Consider the following 17,514-nt stretch of genomic DNA (forward strand, 5'->3'; position numbering starts at 1 on the left):
AAGAGAAGGCTCCAGGGGGACTTTGGAGCAACTTCCAGTGCTTAAAGAGCCCAACAAGAAACCTGGAGAGGGACTTTTGGCAAGGGCCTGCAGGTATAGGACAAAGGGGAATGGCTTTAAACTGAAAGAGGAGAGCTTTAGATTAGATATTAGGAAGAAGTTCTTTACCGTGAGGGTGGTCAGGCACTGGCACAGGTTGCCCAGAAAAGCTGTGGTTGCTTCATCCCTGAAAGTGTTCCAGGCCAGGTTGGATGGAGCTTGGAGCAACCTGGTCTAGGGGAGGGTGTCCCTGCTCATTGCAGGGGGCAGGGACTGAATGGTCATGAAGGTCCCTTCCAGCCCAAACCATTCTGTGATTCTGTGCTTCTGAAAAAAATAGTGAAGTCTGGTATAAAGATCAACTTTATAATTCCTGAATTTGTAGGTATTTTATTTCTATCATTAAAAAATAAAATGGCAAAGAATAAACAGACCACTGAGTCAGCAGGTGTAAAACATCTTCCCCTTCTAAATCTGTTTCTTTCAGTTGAATACTGTTACCTTCATGGAGGAGCAGCTCTAAGGACAGATGGTATAAAGGTTTGCCTAGTGCAAAGTCCTATTTTCAAGGGAAATTTTCATGTTCTGTTCTTTGAAGGGCTATTGACTACCAAATCACACACGTACATGCCTCTGATCTTTCTGAAGATGAGTCACAGTTCAACTTGTATATCTAAGCACTGGGATCACATTTGCAGTATGTTGATCACTCCTGATGACAGGACCATGATGATCTCATGTGTGGGGTTATAAAGTGTGCATTACTAAAAAAGAGGAGTTAGAGCTATTAAAAACAGAATGCTAGGGGGTTTGCTGGTTGTTTCTTTGAGGGTTTTTTATTAGTATGCTGCTGTAGGTTTTGCAGTATAACAAACATTACCTTGAGCTTAGTGGCTCTAAATGCCGGGTTAATTTACACTCCGAGCGGACCTTTCAGCGTCAGGCAATCTTTTTTGCCAACATAAGCACTCAGCTGAAACAACAGCTATGACTCAGTTGCCAGTGAACGCTGCTTGAATTGATTTAGTCTGAGTTCAGATTTAGCACATAATCATGTTCAATTTGATCCGCTGTGCTGCCTAGAGATAAAAGGGTTGAAAAAAATAGATTTAGATTATGTCAGTCTTTGTGGTGATGTCATTGCCATGAGAGATGGAATAGCGCTGTTACTATGCTGTGCCTGCTCAGTTGGTGGGTGTACGGGGGAAAAGCAAGGAGCAACTCAGTTAAGTGCAAAGAGCTTGTGTCGGAAGCTTGCAGTTCTTGTCAGCATTGAAACAGGATCTTGGACTGTACAACTGCTATACTGACGTGAAGATTTGGTTTTTTTCTTCTAATCATTTGTAACTCCGAGGTTGCCTAACTCTGTGTACAACAGAGGGGGATGCCAGCCCGTAGCATGGACTGTGATATCTCCACTCTGGTTGCCTGTGGGGTTGATGTGGAGGTTTTTGCCAACCAAGAGGTTAAGGTATGCGCCTACAATTCTTTTGTTACAGACGCTTCTTAGAAAAGCCTTTGGGAGCAATAGGCATTTGTATGTAGCAATTCAGACTAAGGAGGCAGATGTGATTCTGCTGCAGTAGTAAAAGTCACGCAGTTAAAAAAAAATCTGTTAATTAGGGGAGAGGAATATGTGAGAGAAATGTGCCTGCTTTTTACTGTGTTTTCATAAGCTGAAAGAATAGGCTGGTGTTTACTCTTTAATGATATAAGAAATGGGTTATATAACTGACATCTGTGTATATGCATGTTTCATACTCATAAAAAAACATTCATTGTTACTTTTGGTGAGATATTTTTAGCCCAGTGTCAGCCTTGCCACTGATGTTATTTATCAATGTTCATAATCTTCACATATTTTCTCTCAGTTGAACAGAAGCTGTTTCTTCCCTTCAGATCCAGATCATGTGTCCAAGTATAAATTTTTTGTGAGGGGTTAAAAGTTTGGAGCCAGTATTTTGGTGAATTTGCAATATAACAGAATACAGAAAGTTGTGCATCTTGCGCATCTTATGAATACCTCAGAAGCGATGCTTAAAGGCTTGATAAGGTGGGCTCTTAATTGTCTCTTAATTAGACATTTGCCATAGAAAAGTCATCCTGTGTAATTGCTTACTGTTGAAATCAATTATCATCTTCTTTTATTCTCATATTGCTGCAAGAAAATCACTGCAAATTAAGTTTGAAAGAGAAATATTAAGTATGCTTTTCAAAGATCATCTGAAAGAGCTCATAGGCATAATACAGTGATATCCAGCAGTTTATTTAAAGGACAAAGATACAGACAACGCTAGTTCCTAATCTGATTGCTCTTAGTATTCAAAAAATGGAACAGGGAAGAAAAGGATTTAATTGGAGGTCAAATTTTGAATCCCTGTGCTGTTTAATTCTGAGTCAAACATTGAAGCTAATGGAAGTATCTGGAAATAACACCACTTTTATTTGCAAGAGATCAGTATGGGGTTTATTTCCCTGTTAATTTGTTACCAGGTGCTGTCATGTGTACTTTGTACAGATGCTTTTGTGTTGCCAGCAAGAGATTCTTCTTAATTTAAAAAGCTTCTTCTTAACAGTTTAAAACTGCATTTAGAGATGAAATTCAGAGGAATGATGAAATAGATGAATAGATGAAATAGAGAGTAATTCAGAGGAATGGTTCAGGTGAGCAGCCTTGCCTGCAGTGGGACATGTTTTCTGTAGTGTTTTGAAGTAGTAAAATGTTTGTCTGCTTATTCCTTTTTTTTTTTTTTTTTAATTCTTCCTTAAGAACATATATATATATTTTTATTTAGGTGTTACGTCTGTGTTGTGATGAGTTTGTATCTGGAGCAACTGTCTTTTAGTGACATGTCGACATTCAACATAAGACTATGCCAGATGTTAGAGTTGTAGTGATCTCTTGTATCCTTATTTATGACAGTAGCAATGAAAAAGCAAAGTTTTGGTTTCCATGAAATCAGCAGAAAGCCTTCCATGGACTTTGGTTAGACTTAGAGGAGCCTGATTTAAGCTGCAGCATTTGGAAAGTGTGGCCCAGGAACACAGGTAAAAGAGAACAAAAGGGTTACAGAGACATTACAGAAATTGTAATCCTTTTCATTACTTATAGTTAAAACTGCCTTTATATTTTTCTTTTTTTTTACTGATGTCTGAATTAAAATGTTGAGTGCAAAGACTTTGGGTACTTTTCCAATGGGGACTTCACTGCAGACTGCAGTGCAGCTTAGACGCAAAGCCTACTTTGAAGTTGTTTGGCTTAGATGCTAGAAGCAGCCTGTCCTTGGTGACCCACAGCTCACTGCAGACTAATTTTCACTTAGTTGTGCCCAAACTCGACTGCAGGAGGCTGCATGCAGTGCTGCCGCAGCACGCCTGCTGCCCGTGCTCGAGCCTTGCCAGCCCTGCTCTCAGCCCCAGTTGCTACACAGCAGGCTGTAGTGTAGCATCCCCTTTGTAAAAGTTTCAGCGCTACTGATAATCCAAAGGTGGAGACATCTGCTGCTCTTTGCTCACTCCTAGGAGAACTGCAGCAAAATACAGTGGTTTTATTTGACTGCAAAAGGGGTTCACTTCAAGATGTTGGGTTTTTGTTGACAGAATGGTCACAGTCAATATGATAATGTTTGTGTTGGCTTTGGCAGGATAAAGAGAACATCAAGCTTTAAGTTTGAAAAGGAAGGAGGCTGTTTCTGAGAAGAGATGGATGTGGAAACTGAAGTAAAAGAGCAAAAGCAAGCACATCAATCCTGCCATCTCCCCTTCCTCTGTTCTCCCATGAGGCTTGGGCGATGTGACCTAGTGTGAGGAGTCCCTGCCCATGGCAGGGGGGTTGGAACTAAATGATCTTGAGGTCCTTTCCAACCCAAACCATTCTATGATTCTGTGAGTACTGCTCTGCCCAGCCCTTTTGCCGGCCAACTGGGAGGCACAAGTACTACTGGAAACTGAAATCTAGGCTATTGTCCTTCCAGTTGTCTTCTGCTATACAGCTCTTCATGCAGGGGAAAGTTGTTTTTGTAGAGAACCTTCTGGCAGTGCGAAGGAAATGTTCCTTCAGTGGTAGAACATATGTATTAAGGATTTCATGATACATGTGTTGTTTGATGAGATTTCCTAAAATGAGCTATTAGCACTGTAGAAGTACTTTTCTAATGTGAGCAAGGATTGTGGTTTAGATTTGCCTGCAGCATAGATGGCTTTCATTTCAATGTAGGTTTAGAACTGATGTGGGGCTCCAGAGAAAGATGCTGGCTGTACTGAGCCACCACTGTCCTGCTTATGGTGGGTGGCTGGAGAGGAGCTGCCCCATTTGCCAGACCTGTGCTGGAAGAGCAGGGTTTGTGTTGGGGCTGTGGAGCAGGAGCTCTCACAGCAGATGGCAATGGTCATTCCTTGTATTTGCTACTCTTCAAGAGAAGTGCTGGAGGATTCTCACACAGAGAAGCAACACCTGCTGCTTGGCACAGGGCTTGGGGCAGAGTTGAATGGCTTGTCTTAATGCTTTTCCACCTGTGGAAGTGACCTTATTCTGTAGGCTCTTAGCATCTGACATACAGCTCAGAAATACTCTTTTCCTCCATTTGGCCTGTGAGTGATTACTTAGTACTGAAGGCAAAGCTTTCTAGTTTCAGCACTGGGAATGGCTCATCCTTTCAGGAAACACATGCTTGTTTGGATGCCCTGAAACTGGCAGCTGGCCTGCAGCACTGACACCATTGGTTTACCATCCATGAATTCATCCAGCAGGCCTTCTGGTTTTGATCAGCTGATGCTTTGAATTGCGTTCTATAATCTCAAAATAGGGTCAGGCTAATCAACATGCTGCTAACTGTATCGGGCTTGTGTATCGGGAACAGCAGAGGTGAGAAGGCAACCATAGAGCTCAAAAAGTGCAGTTCTGCTTTGAAGTTCACCTGGATAATTACAATTCTTCTGTCAGTGCCTCTAGGTGATAATTTTATGTAATGATCTTTGTTACATAAGCAAGCAATTAATGAATATCTTGTTTATTTCTAATAGAGAAATTACAGACATCACTGAAACTTGTGGAAGAGAATTTAAACTCATACTTCTTACTCTAAGTAAGATAGTCATATATTATTCATAATTCATGTTCTCTCTTCAGTTCATATGCACTGTTCCTCTTGGCATCAAGGTATGACTGGGGCTACAAGGCACTACTGTAACAGAGAAGAAATATTTATGATCTAGACCGATTGAATTTGTATCTGAAGAGAATAATGTAAAGTAATGTGGATAGGACCATTATCTTAATGCAGGGGAAAAACAATGTGGACATGAGCCAGGCAGCAAAAGGGAATAGGAGAAATAGTTTCACTGTGGTGACTTTATTGCTTTGGAGGATTAATTCCAGTTGGAGTGGAATGTCTGTCAATCTGTAAACTCATTATTCAGTTCAGACACTCTGGTGAGCACACTGATAACGCTAGTTGTTTGGGATGGATGGTTTGGAGATCAGTCATTGCCCTGCAGTTGCCTTTAAGAGGTTTAACAGGGTGATATTGTATCTAAACCTCTGAGTCTAGAGGGCAAAAACATGCTAAGTTCTTGTGGGTTTTGCTCTCCACTTACAAAACCCTCCAATTTGTGAAAATGGCTCATTCATAAAGATGTTCTGAGGTTTAAAGTTCAAGTGCTCGAAGATTAGAGTCATGTGAAGCAAGCTGGAGGGGTGTTGCTACCCCTCTGGATGCTGCCAGCTGCCCAGTGGCAAACATCATGACTTCTTGTGAAAGTTTCAGGGTTTCTTTTCTGCAGGTTCTTCTGCTTAGTCACATGAGCTTGATTTGTGGGAAGACTGTTGCTCAGTAAGACTCCATAGACTGGGAGCATAAGGAGGAAATCAAACAGCGGCATGACTACAGAAAATACCCTGATGGCTTGAAAGGATTGCTTTAAAATTTCTGTTAGTATTTCCTGCACTTGATAGTTCTTTCTATTTGCAAATAATGTTGCATCTGTGAAATCTTCAAGATCCAGTAGTTCTGCTTGAGAAATAGATATGTATGTCTTTTGATCTCTGCTTACTGTCTGTCTTCATCTAGAGTAAGTAACAAAGAGGAAGAATGAAAACATTTAGCTTTCTTGCTCATTTACTCCACCTGTAATAATGCTTTTAAAATAGGACTGTTTGGTTTGGAGAGCAAAGTATAACCTCTTTTTCTAGCCTTCAAAAAGCTGTAATGTTGATATAACTGATGTAGAATAAGGGTGTTAGAAAGATAAAAGATACCACCTTTAAGAGGTTTGTAATGTCTCTCTCTATATATATGTATCTCATAGTAGTTACTATATTCTAAATAAGAAAAAATTTCAAAAGCAACAGAAATATTTAGGACTTAAATAAGCAGGTCCCTGTCCAGAGAGATACCTTTTGCTTTCAGTGTTGTGGTAGCCCTGTTTACTCTGGTCTTCATAGCTTCCCAGATGTAGTTCTGTTTCCAGCACATAGACCCTGCTGCACAGCTTCAGTGTCAGTGCCCAGAGACTCTGAGCCAGCAAACCTGGGGCTCATGCACCCAGTGCTGCTGCAGACTGAAGCACTGCTAGAAACCAGTGTTAACAGGAGTAGATTGGTCTTTGCCTTTGTCTTTCTAACAGCCCCATGTGAAGGCAAGTGAACTCCTTAAGAAATCTCCAAAGAAGAAGTAATACAGTTGTTAGACTTCTAAGTGTCATGGTGTGCCTTTAGGCTTACCTTCAGTTATTTCTATTTGCCTTTTTAACCTTCAGTGATTTGTATTTGTTTTTTTAACCTTCAGTTACTGGTATTTGCTTTTTTTTACCTCCAGTTATTTGTATTTGCTTTTTTCTTGATTCAGAAGGGAATGCTGCTGTTTCACTGGAGGTCAGTTGCAGCTGCAGGTGCTTACACACCTGTGAATATGGCATGCTTTGTTTCTCATTCTTCACCCTTTTAATACTAACAGTGAACAGCAGAACAAGTCAGAGGTTTTTATATTCTTTTTATCCTCCTTTCTGTTGGAAGGCACATGAAGATATTTCCTTTCATAAGGATAACAAGACAATCAGCAATTTGTCATCAAATGAAAATAAGTAACAGCTAGAATGCATTGCTAGAACATGCAGCATTAATCCAAGGCAGGTAATAAGGTAAGAGGGAGCTTGCAATTATGCTGATAAATGGCCCAACCTATGTAAGGAGCAATAAAGAGATGATGATTTTCTTCAGCAGATTTTAGGAATTAATCAGTACAGCTATAGATTGAGGTACTTTTAATACACATGCAAGTGTGATACTGAGTTTTTTAGGCAATTATTTTGTTTAGAATTCCCAGTAGAGCCTATAGAGGTGAAATACCCAAATTCTTTGTGGTTTTCTTAAAAACAGCATTTCAGAGACACATTGTTTTCATGTCCCTAGTGGATAGCCTCATTCATCTCTGCAGGTAATGTGTATGTGCAGTGTTTTGTCTCAAGCTTTGCTGATACCGTTGGCTGCTTCATAGCGTGATCTAAACTTTGATACTGAAAGAATTTTCAAGTTTTGGGGCAGAGGTCTGCACCAACCTTATTATGTGTATCTCTTTAATGCATTATTTTGCACATAGACTAATGGCTGTGCTTTGTGATTGGACAGTTCTTTAATATTTTCTAGGAGTGATTCTGCCAAAGGCATTAAATAATCTACTTAGTTTTGACCATTCATGTGCTAAACAACATATTTGCTTTGGAAGATATTATCTGATCATATGCTAGAATGCAAACAACCATGACAGTGTGATCTCAAGCAGTAATTCTTCCTTGGTGAAGAGATGATGAACAAGAAGAGTGCCGCAGTTTATCAGACCTTTGACTAACACACAAGCTGCTGAGGTCCAGAAACTTGCCAAGCTCAGTCTCTAGTCAGTGCTCAGTTGCTACAGGATTCTGTGTTTTCCTTCCACCTATTTATAGTGGTGCCAGCACTCTGTGCGTGGACTTCTGAATGTTTCCCCATTGACATGGCTGGCAGTGTGCACCCTCTTCTAAATGCCAACTGAATTCAAATTTCTCCATGGGAGACTTCTGAGTCTCTACTGTCTAACCCTCCTTAAAGTAACTGTTTTTATTGACTTCTTAGTGTTGAGTCTTGACTCTTCTTTGGTGTAGATCATAGATTTGAGCCTCAGTTGCTGCTTCTAATACTTGCAGCGGAGTTGGAACTAGATGAGCTTAAGTTCCTTTCCAGCTCTAACTATGATTCTATGACAGCTTAGCTGCCCTCAGTATAGGATATTATATATGCAGGGTTTTTTTTCAGGCCAAACACAAACTTCTCCCTTTTTTTTCCTCATTGACAGTGGTTCTAAAATGCACATGAAGCCATTGAGTTTGTTTCCAGCCTATGCTTTCCCTCTATAATTCAGGCTGATTTCTGCTTTGTTCATGTTAATTCCTGAAAGCACAGGTCATCTTCTCACAGCATCAGTGTTCTTGTGAGGCATTTAACTGCCCCCAGTAGGAATTTCTGTTGGTGCTGAATCAAGGAGAAGCCCTTGGTTGTTGCAGCTCTGAAGCAGTCAACAGCCCCGTTGTCCTTGCGGGACCTTTGCACGGCACACTGCAGAGCTGGGGGGGGGGGCGTGCAGCAGCATCTCTATGGCAGTCTGTCTGTTCTGTACTCCCAGAGTTGTGAAAAACTTCAAAGTGGTGTTGTACAAAGAAAGTTCCAAGTGTTCTCATTTACAGACGGAGAACTAAGGAACCAGGAAGTAAGTTTTCTGATTAGGAAAGTGGATTAGAATGTATCAGGTTCTGTAGATGTTCAACCTCAAATGCTGTTCGAGCTGTAGACATTAGCCAGACAACAAGGAGCCTTGCTTAGTTACTGTCTGTTTTGGGAAGGGAAGAGAGGGGTTGAAACTGGTCCAACCTTGCTGCCTTTCAGAATCTGCCTGAGGTTATGACAGCATCTGGATGGAGAGATGGACTTTATCTTGCAGCATGGCTTCACATTTGGCAGAGAAATGTACTGCAGCATGAAAAATCCTCCAGTTTTGCAGCACCAGATAGTCCTATCTGTTGAAATAACAATCACTGAGCTGGGAAACACAGTGAACCTGTTGGCTCAGAGCAGGATCAACAGGCAGCTGTATGCAGTAATTTCTTCAGCTCAATTTGTCGCTTGCAGAGGTATCCGTCTGCTTCATATATTGTGGTGAGTAATCTTGATACGCTGGCCATAAAAGGTGGAGGCACTCAAACAGCTGAATCAAGCATTGTGGTGAGCTCTGCTGTGTTATACCCATGTCATGCCCAGAGCAGTGGTAACCTTGCAAAATCTTATTTGTCCTTGTATTCATGTAGGTTGGACATGCCGGTGTGCAGGCAGATGAACAAACTGTAGTAAAAGAACTGCTGATCCTCTCGTGAAATGAAATTCCATTTATGGAGGAGATAAGATTATGATTGTTTCATTTGCTGTATAAGTCTTATTCCAGGTTTACCAGCTTCAAGTATTCATCATCCTTTGGTGTGTATTCTCTTGCCTGGGAACCTTCAGTATTGATTGCTTTTCCATGTTTCTCAGGGAAAACCAATAACCAATCAGAATACAGACTTTTGCGTTGTCTAAATAGTTAGAACTATACTGGGAAATTTGTTTTAAGCACCACTTCTCTGTAGCTGTTGGTTTGACAGGTGCCCTTTTTAACTGGGTATTGTTTGTTTGGGGTGTGTGTATTTTGTTTTGGGCGTTATTATTTTATTTGCTGATAAAAACAAACCAAACCAAAACCAACCCAAACCTAAACCCAAAATCAACCCACCATCAGAAATTGCCTTTCTCCCTCTAAGAGGAGCATTAAAAGAAGCACTTATCTTTAAGGAGCAGGTGATAGGTGGAAGTCCTCTGAGCTGTGGTTTTAACCTGAGGGAGAAGGAAAGCAGTTGGTCATTTAAAAAGGTGGCTGAAATGAGGAAGAAGTTTCAGAGGAGGGAAGCCTGTATGATGATAGGTTTTTTTTCCCCCCTTCAAAAGTGCCTCTGTGGTGCAAGACCAAGAATGGAGAACACTCTTGTGGCAGGGAGGTCGGTTGTGGCAGGCCTTATGATTGAGTGATGGCAGAGGCAGAGAAGTTAGGATGGATGGAGAATTGACAAAAAAAAAGAATGCTCAATGGAAGACCAAGGCAAGAACAGATGACTTTGACTTCTTATGGTGTAGTGGAATGATTTAAGGATTTTGAGAGCGGAAGCTGACACAAGATGCTGACAAAACTCGGTGGTCAAGAAAAGGAGGACTTCGTGACAAAAGCTGTCACCAGTCAGGTGTTGGCATCATTGAAACCTTAGGTACATTAATCTTGACAGCTTTCTGCTGTCCTGAAACATTCCACAGGCTTCCATTCCACCTCCACATAACAAAATCCCTTTGTGAACTGTTACTGTGGGTTACTGCTGTTCTCAGCTTCCTCCTCAAAACTTGTTGTTGTTGTATGTCTTACAAGGAATTAAAGACTCAGCTACATATGCATGTGTAAGACAGAAACTATTTTGTAAACCCTACAAAAAAAAAAATCTTTGCCCTTTTAATATATCTTATTCCTACCTTATCATAGAATCATGACCTTCTCTGTCTTGCTTTCTGCTGGATCCTTCTAAAATGCAAGAAGGAAGGGTGTTTTTTCCCTTGTTTCTGCCCATTGTGGTAGATGATACTAGAAATAAAACTCAGTAATTTCTGAATTGTTGGAAGTAGCCAAACAGGAAGGAATGTTCTGGGCACGCTCTTTTCAGCAAGTGGAGGTAGCTAATTTGTATTTGATTCTTGATTTTGATCTTGGCAATTAAGAAATTAATAATGTCAAGTACTTTCACTGAAAGTTATTTTGAAGCAAGCTTTTGAAATGAAGAGTCTGAGATCGGATGAAAGGAAAATTATTATGTTTTAAAAAGTCATTTTCAGCACCTTTATGGAGCTGGTAAATACTGTCTCCTAAGATGATTATCTGAGATTGAGGAGTGCATGGGAGCTAGCGTTTAAGGAGACACTGTTGAATGCATAATGGGATTATCTGTCCTGATGCAAAGGACAGATGGGACATACATTAGGAGACTGTTGTGGCTAGATCAGATACGACTTTTGCTTTACAGCAGTTTAAGGTTTTATATATAAAGTGAAAACCAAGTGGGCAAAATTACAAAATCGATTTCAATTAACTGAGGATTTAAATAGGAACAAGGAAAGTCTGGTGATGCAGAAAAAGTGAGAGGAAAACAATGTGCAAATCCATTAACAGCAAGATGCATAATGAACAGTGTTATATAAACTGCTTTACTAATAAGCAGCTAAATTAATAGAAAAAACCCAACCCTAGTAGCGGCCAGAGCAGAGATAAACTGCTAAAAATGCAGAGATAAGACAGTTGTTCAAGTGTACAGGACCTGATAAAATCTACCAAAGAATGCTTTAGTATACAGTTGAAATAATCTTGCTACCATTTGAAATTATCTTTGAGAATTCATAGGTTACAGAGAGACTGCTGTTAGAAAGAAATAGCATTTCTGTTTGAATGGAGGAGGGGAAGGGTCTGGAAAATTATAGAAATTTTATCTGACTTAAATTTTGGAAGTAAGTTTGTAAGTACTTTGGAAGTTCCAGCCCTCTGATCATCTTGGCCTCTGCTGGACTCTGCGATAGGTCCATGTCCCTCTTGTGCTGAGACCCCCAGAGCTGGATGCGGTATTGCAGGTGGGGTCTCATGAGAGTAGAGTAGAGGGGCAGAATCACCTCCCTTGACCTGCTGCTTTCTGGCCATGTTGTCAAGCTGACTGAAAGCTCTCAAGTTGTGAATATTGTTGTGATTTCTTGGGTGCATTAATCCTGTTGAGTGGTGGTTTCCTGGTTTGGGTTCTGTGCTAATGTGGCTGCGGGTCAGTTTAAGTAAGCTGGCCAGTGCTAGTGCAATGTTTGTCTCTTGAGGCTGGTTGTACTTTACAGATGAACGTTTTTTGTCTAAAAATGAGATTTCATGTTGCCATCTTGTTCACAGATCCTAAGAAGAAAACCACTGAAGTGTGAAAGGTAGTAAGTACCTTTATCTTTAGAAACACCTGATTATATTAGAGGAATTCCAGGGCTGTGCAACCAGGAAGCTTTCTGCAAGTGACTGCTAGTCCTTGAACCATAATCTGAGAATCACTGAATTAAACAGAATTCTTATTAATCACAACAGCTGGGAACAATGCCAAACACTGGGCCATAACAGTAATAAGTATGCTGCTTATACTAGCAGTAAATTATTGGCGTACTTATTTTTAGAGGTTTGGAAGGTTGATGCATTTTTGTCTGAATTCTTTAAATAAATGAATAAAAATGAAACATGCTCAGATATCTATATCTTGCTTTTGTAGCAGATAACTAGACTGATAAAACTGTAGTGATTTAAACTACCTGCCCAAAATTTTAACTCCCAGATTAGTGAGATATTTCCTGGGCTAGTGAAAGGAGTTTGGTTTCACTAAGTGTTGCTGAATAAAAGCATTTGCTTGGCATAAAGTGGCAGTCCTGAAACAAAAGAGTACTCAATGCATACTGCATCCTAGGAAACAACAATACAGAATATTTTTTAGTGTCATTGGCTCAGTGTTTGCTAAAATTTCTGCTAAAGCTTTAACTATATTATTCTGTTTTATAGTTCATGTGGTTTTATAGTGAACCAGAAGCAGAGCAAAGGAACCTTAAGTATTTTATAAAGAAAAGGTCTTGGATAAAGAGAATTTACTTTGGGAATAAATAGTTGTTATAAATGTGGTAAAAAGATAATTAATAGGAGTGTGCACTGGTGTCTAAAATGGAGTGGCTGATAATAGCTGCAGATATTCAATATATTGAGCTACTATATTTTGAGACCACTTATCTATAGGAAGGTACCTTTCCTATAGATAAGGTTATTCTTCCCTAAATGTTTTCCATCAGATTAAAGGTTTATATATGTAGGAAGTCCATATCTACTGTGTTTCTGATTTGAGTGTCCCTTAGAGAGTCTGTGGGCTCTGCTGAGGGACTTCTAGGATGAAATTTTCACTCATAGTTGAGATTTGTCCTTAATAATATATATTAGTATCCCAAACTTATTAGGTACACAATTTTCAATTTCAATTGAATTGAAAAGTGTAAATTCTGTTCTTAAGGCTACAGTTGGCACTGCTTCTGCAACGTAGTGATTTGCAGGTGTAGTCCATGCGTGAGGCTGAGTGGTCTGGAAGATGTAACCTCAGTAGCGAACAGGTTGCTTCCCTTTATTTTAGATTTAGGTAGATTTACATTAGATATTAGGAAGAAGTTCTTTACTGTGAGGGTGGTGACGCACTGACACAGGTTGCCCAAAGAAGCTGTGGCTGTTTCATCCCTGGCAGTGTTCAAGGCCAGGTTGGATAGGACTTGGAGCAACCTGGTCTAGTGGAAGGTGTCCCTGCCCATGGCAGGGGGAGTTGGAACTGGGTGCGCTTTGAGGTCCTTTCCTACCCGAGCTATTCTGTGATTCTATTATTTTGACTGACTAGTTCCCCTAAAATTGATATTCCCATGTCTTCTCATGTCACTTAGAATCTAATTGCACCAAAGTTCAGGGCTTTAAAATCTCACTGTCCTCAAAGCCAGACTTCTCAAGTTTACACATTTGCCTCCGACACTGCAGATAAACACATTATAGACTCCCATGATGGCATTTGCAAGGCACGCACCATTCTTTGACACAGAGGCAGCGTGAAAAAGTGCCACAGGGCAAGAAACTGGACGCTACAGGGTACTAATTATTTTTATATGTCCTACTTTTTTTACTTTTCATAAAATGAGTAAAAATTCATGCAGTTACCACTCTGCTCGCCAGTCACTGGGCTTGCTGCTATCCAGAGCAATCAGTAAGAGGGCAGTGTCTATGATGAGTGGCTTCAGTTTCATGATGCCAGTCCAGTATCTTTTTAATATCATGCTGTTACTGATAAATTTTTCACATCAGGAAATGAAAATGATTTTGATGAAGAGCAGTGCTGTTTTTAGCTGTAAGATAGGATTAGTATATTTTCCAGTTCTTGTTTCTAAAGAAAATCTGTGCCAATTGGAAATTATCCAGTTGGTTGAAAAATGACATGGGAGCAGTTTGGTCAGGAATATTTGCTTTTTCACCCTGGGGTTTCTTCCATCTGCCTAATAAAACAATTAAATCACTGTAAGACTCAAATGCCCTTGCCTATACTCTGTCTAGTAGTGGACAGTACTAGTGGCTGTTGAGGCAGATAAAAACTATTGCTTCTTTTACTGCCCTTATGTACTTGTTACAGAGACCAGGTCTGTCCTCTCAGGACCACTTCCTGGTGCTGTGAGGCTGCTTGTCAACTAAAACCCCTCTTCTGGCCTGCACAAGCCCAGTTTTCTGAAAATTGCTAAATTCTTGATTTCATTAGGTACTATAGCACTGTAAAATTGTTAGAGTCTAATTAAGCATTGTGGTTTATACTGGAAATGAAAATATGCTGGATTTTTAATTAGGCAGGTAGACTACTGTATGGCATTTCTTTGATGCTTGGGATCCCGCAGTCCTCTGAAGACTGTGACCTCTGATGGGGGACAAGACAGCCTCTCTTAAGTGTAAGAATGTTTCAAGCACATTTTTTGTCACAGAAGCTTATTCAAACTGGAAAGCATCTTCAATATTTTGTAGGACAGAGCTGAAGTGAGTATTACAGTGACAGTATAGAAGCAGCATGGAGGGATGAGTGTATCATCTCTCTTTATGCAGGTATTTTCCATCCATTTTCTGCCATGATCTGCAAAATCAAGTTCACAGTTCAACTTTTCAGAGTGATAACAGCATTAAGAGCAATTGTACCTCTCACAGATTATAGCTCCTCTGAGGGCACCAAATCGGTGAGTGTGGGAGAATGATATACTTTGCAGTCTTTTATAGTGGCCTCTTTCAGTGCAGGGTATAAATAGGTCTATGGAAGTTCTGCCATTTGAAGTTAGGAGGAACGCACTGTTACCTGTAGTTATCCTCTTTTTAAATGTGTGTGTATATATATATATACATATATATATATAAAAATACATACACCCACTGGTGTCTTTCTATTTTTGACAGCACAGCTCCTGTTGTAAGGAAAATCTATATCCTTTCTAATAATAAAAGTAAGACTTTTTTCCTCTTCAAATAAATGCATCAAGCTCAAATGTTTTCTTGTAAACAATTAATGAAGGAAGGTCTATATAGAGCAAAGCAGTATGAAAAGAAAATGTACATAGAGAATTGATGATGAAGGTAGGTTTTCACTGGCAAACTACAGAATGAGGCTTTCATGAATCATAAAAGCCTTTTCTGGAAATAGTTTTGCTTAAGATATTGCAGCAACTCAACACATTTTTTCTGGACCTCTCAGTTTAAAAGAGCTGTCATAGTTTCTGAACTATGCTTTAAAGTTGTTTATTTCACTTTATTTTCCTCTTCCTTTATCTATTTTTTCCCACTTAGACCATTTCTCTATTTTAAAGTGAAATTAGGAACTTGAACAAGTTAATGTCTATTAAGAAAACTGTATTGATCTCTGTTGTTTAGTGGGATGTGAAGTGCTTTGCTGTATTAACCAAGGGCAAAATGCAGAAAGCTGTGCTGTGGTGTAAGCATCTCTTGTGTGATCCTGCACCCTCAAATCCTTATGCAGCCATCAGGGTAAAATTTGGTTTAGCTGCATGTGTCATCCATTCAGTTCTGGTGTGTTGCAGACCAGTGTACTCTTATTCCATCAGCTATACTGTGCTGGATGTACAAGAGGCAGAATATGTCTGAAATGGATCCTATAAGGAGTTTCCCATATGCCTCTATTTGTCACATTAGGAAGCAAAAACTTCCCTTTATGCACACCTTTACTCTTTTCCAGCCCAATGATGATTTTTTCCTTAGTGTTTTAGAGGTTTTTTTGTACCTCTTCCTTACATGTTTATTTCTGATACTTTTTTTTTTGTATACCATTAAGCCTGAAACACCATTCACATGTAGTTTATGTAGGTTTGCAACAGACTCCATTCAGTCGCTCAACGGGGGATCGCGTATCACTGACCTTGATGTATCCTTGTACAGACAGACTCCAGTTTCAAAGGCTGCAGCTTCTCTAGCTGTTCAAATGTAGACAGACGACAGACCTGCTTGAGTAATTTGCAAATGAAGTGTAAGACAGCGAATGACAGATGGTCGAGACAGACTGGCAAGAATAAGAAACAGTCAAATAGTACAACCAAAGCGTTAGACAGTGGTCATAGCACTGCAGATTCTGCCCACTGAGCGTGGGCTGCAGTAGTAGGGAGAAAGGCAAGAGAGAATAGCTCTTTATTTAATGTTTTAGGGCAGAGGTGCTGTTACAAAATGAGTGGTTTAGGGTTCCTTAAAGAATGACCATCAAAGGTATTACGAAGAGCAGTTTTAATATGATTTATAAAAGCACGACTTAACAGAATTTGATGGCAAGGTTCACTTTGTTATTTATAGATGAAGCATTCAAAGGAAAATTGTAAAAACAAGCTAAAGGTGATTGATACAGAGACCGAAAACACCAAGGGTAAGGGAGACCCTCCCTCCTCTCAGACTCAGTCAATAGCCTGTGTCTAATGGAATGTATAAAGGCAAATCGAGGTAGAATCAAGCTAAAATGATTTTTATAGAGGTCAAGGATGAAAAGGGTAAAGGAGGCCTTCCCATTGAGTCACAAGGTTCAGACTGGACCCCTTTGCTTTATAAACTCCTAATGGAGCCTGGGTAAGGCTGAATCAAATCAGTCTCAGACTTGGACAATAGCTTGTGTCTAATGGAAGAAATACAGTCAATAAGGAAATCCTCCTGTTGAGTCGTGAGGTTCAGAACAGACCCCGTTGTTTTCTAAACTCCTGACAGAGCCTAGGTTCAGCTGGAACTAGTCTTGGTCTCAGATTTGGTCAATGGTATTCATATAAAGGGTTACAAGAGTCATTTAGCAGCAGCACCTTTAGTGAAATCTGACTTCTACATTTTTGTCTCCAGGTAGGCTGTTTTCCTTTGAAGCTACATTTCAGCAGCGATTTTTGTACTAAGCTTCTGAGACTAAGCTCCCATGGTTGCCTGTAAGTGGGCACTGTGACTACAAGTCAGTTTGTCCTCAGTGTCACCACACAGAGGAGGAGAGTAGTATACCTCAGAAGGGTTAAGGAGATGAAACTTAAGTTGTCAAAGATCAATAAAAAATAGTGTGATAAGAAGATGGAATTTTATGTGGCTTTTCTTACAGTCCCTAAGTTTATACAGTTAGTATGAATATTTTCACACAGCTAATGCATAAATCTAATCCTCGTTCCCTGTGCCAGTTTGACTACCAGTCCCTTATTTATTCTTGTCCCTAGCATTTGAATTTGGTTGGGGTTTTTTTTGGCTTTTCCAGGAGTGCCACCGACTGTTCTGATGAGAGATCCTGGCTTGCATCTAC

At 40.0% G+C, this 17,514-nt stretch overlaps 1 protein-coding gene across 3 annotated transcripts in view; it reads left to right on the top strand.

The window, feature by feature from the left end:
* Positions 1 to 17,514, top strand: part of RCAN2 (regulator of calcineurin 2) — a 73,818-nt gene that overhangs the window by 32,431 nt on the left and 23,873 nt on the right. The window contains exon 1 of one of the 3 annotated variants that reach the window (XM_061461005.1): positions 1,081 to 1,510. The exons of the other annotated variants lie outside the window; for them this stretch is intronic. Within the exon in view, the coding sequence (XP_061316989.1) occupies positions 1,424 to 1,510 (87 nt within the window). The 5' untranslated portion in view covers positions 1,081 to 1,423. Of the gene's footprint in view, positions 1 to 1,080; positions 1,511 to 17,514 lie in introns of those variants that run through there. 3 annotated transcript variants of the gene reach the window in all.

This window comes from Pezoporus flaviventris, unplaced genomic scaffold (assembly GCF_033815535.1).
Source record: "Pezoporus flaviventris isolate CSIRO_AGI_PZ_B2104156 unplaced genomic scaffold, CSIRO_AGI_Pfla_v1 ptg000031l, whole genome shotgun sequence".
In the NCBI taxonomy this organism is placed as follows: Eukaryota; Metazoa; Chordata; class Aves; order Psittaciformes; family Psittacidae; genus Pezoporus; species Pezoporus flaviventris.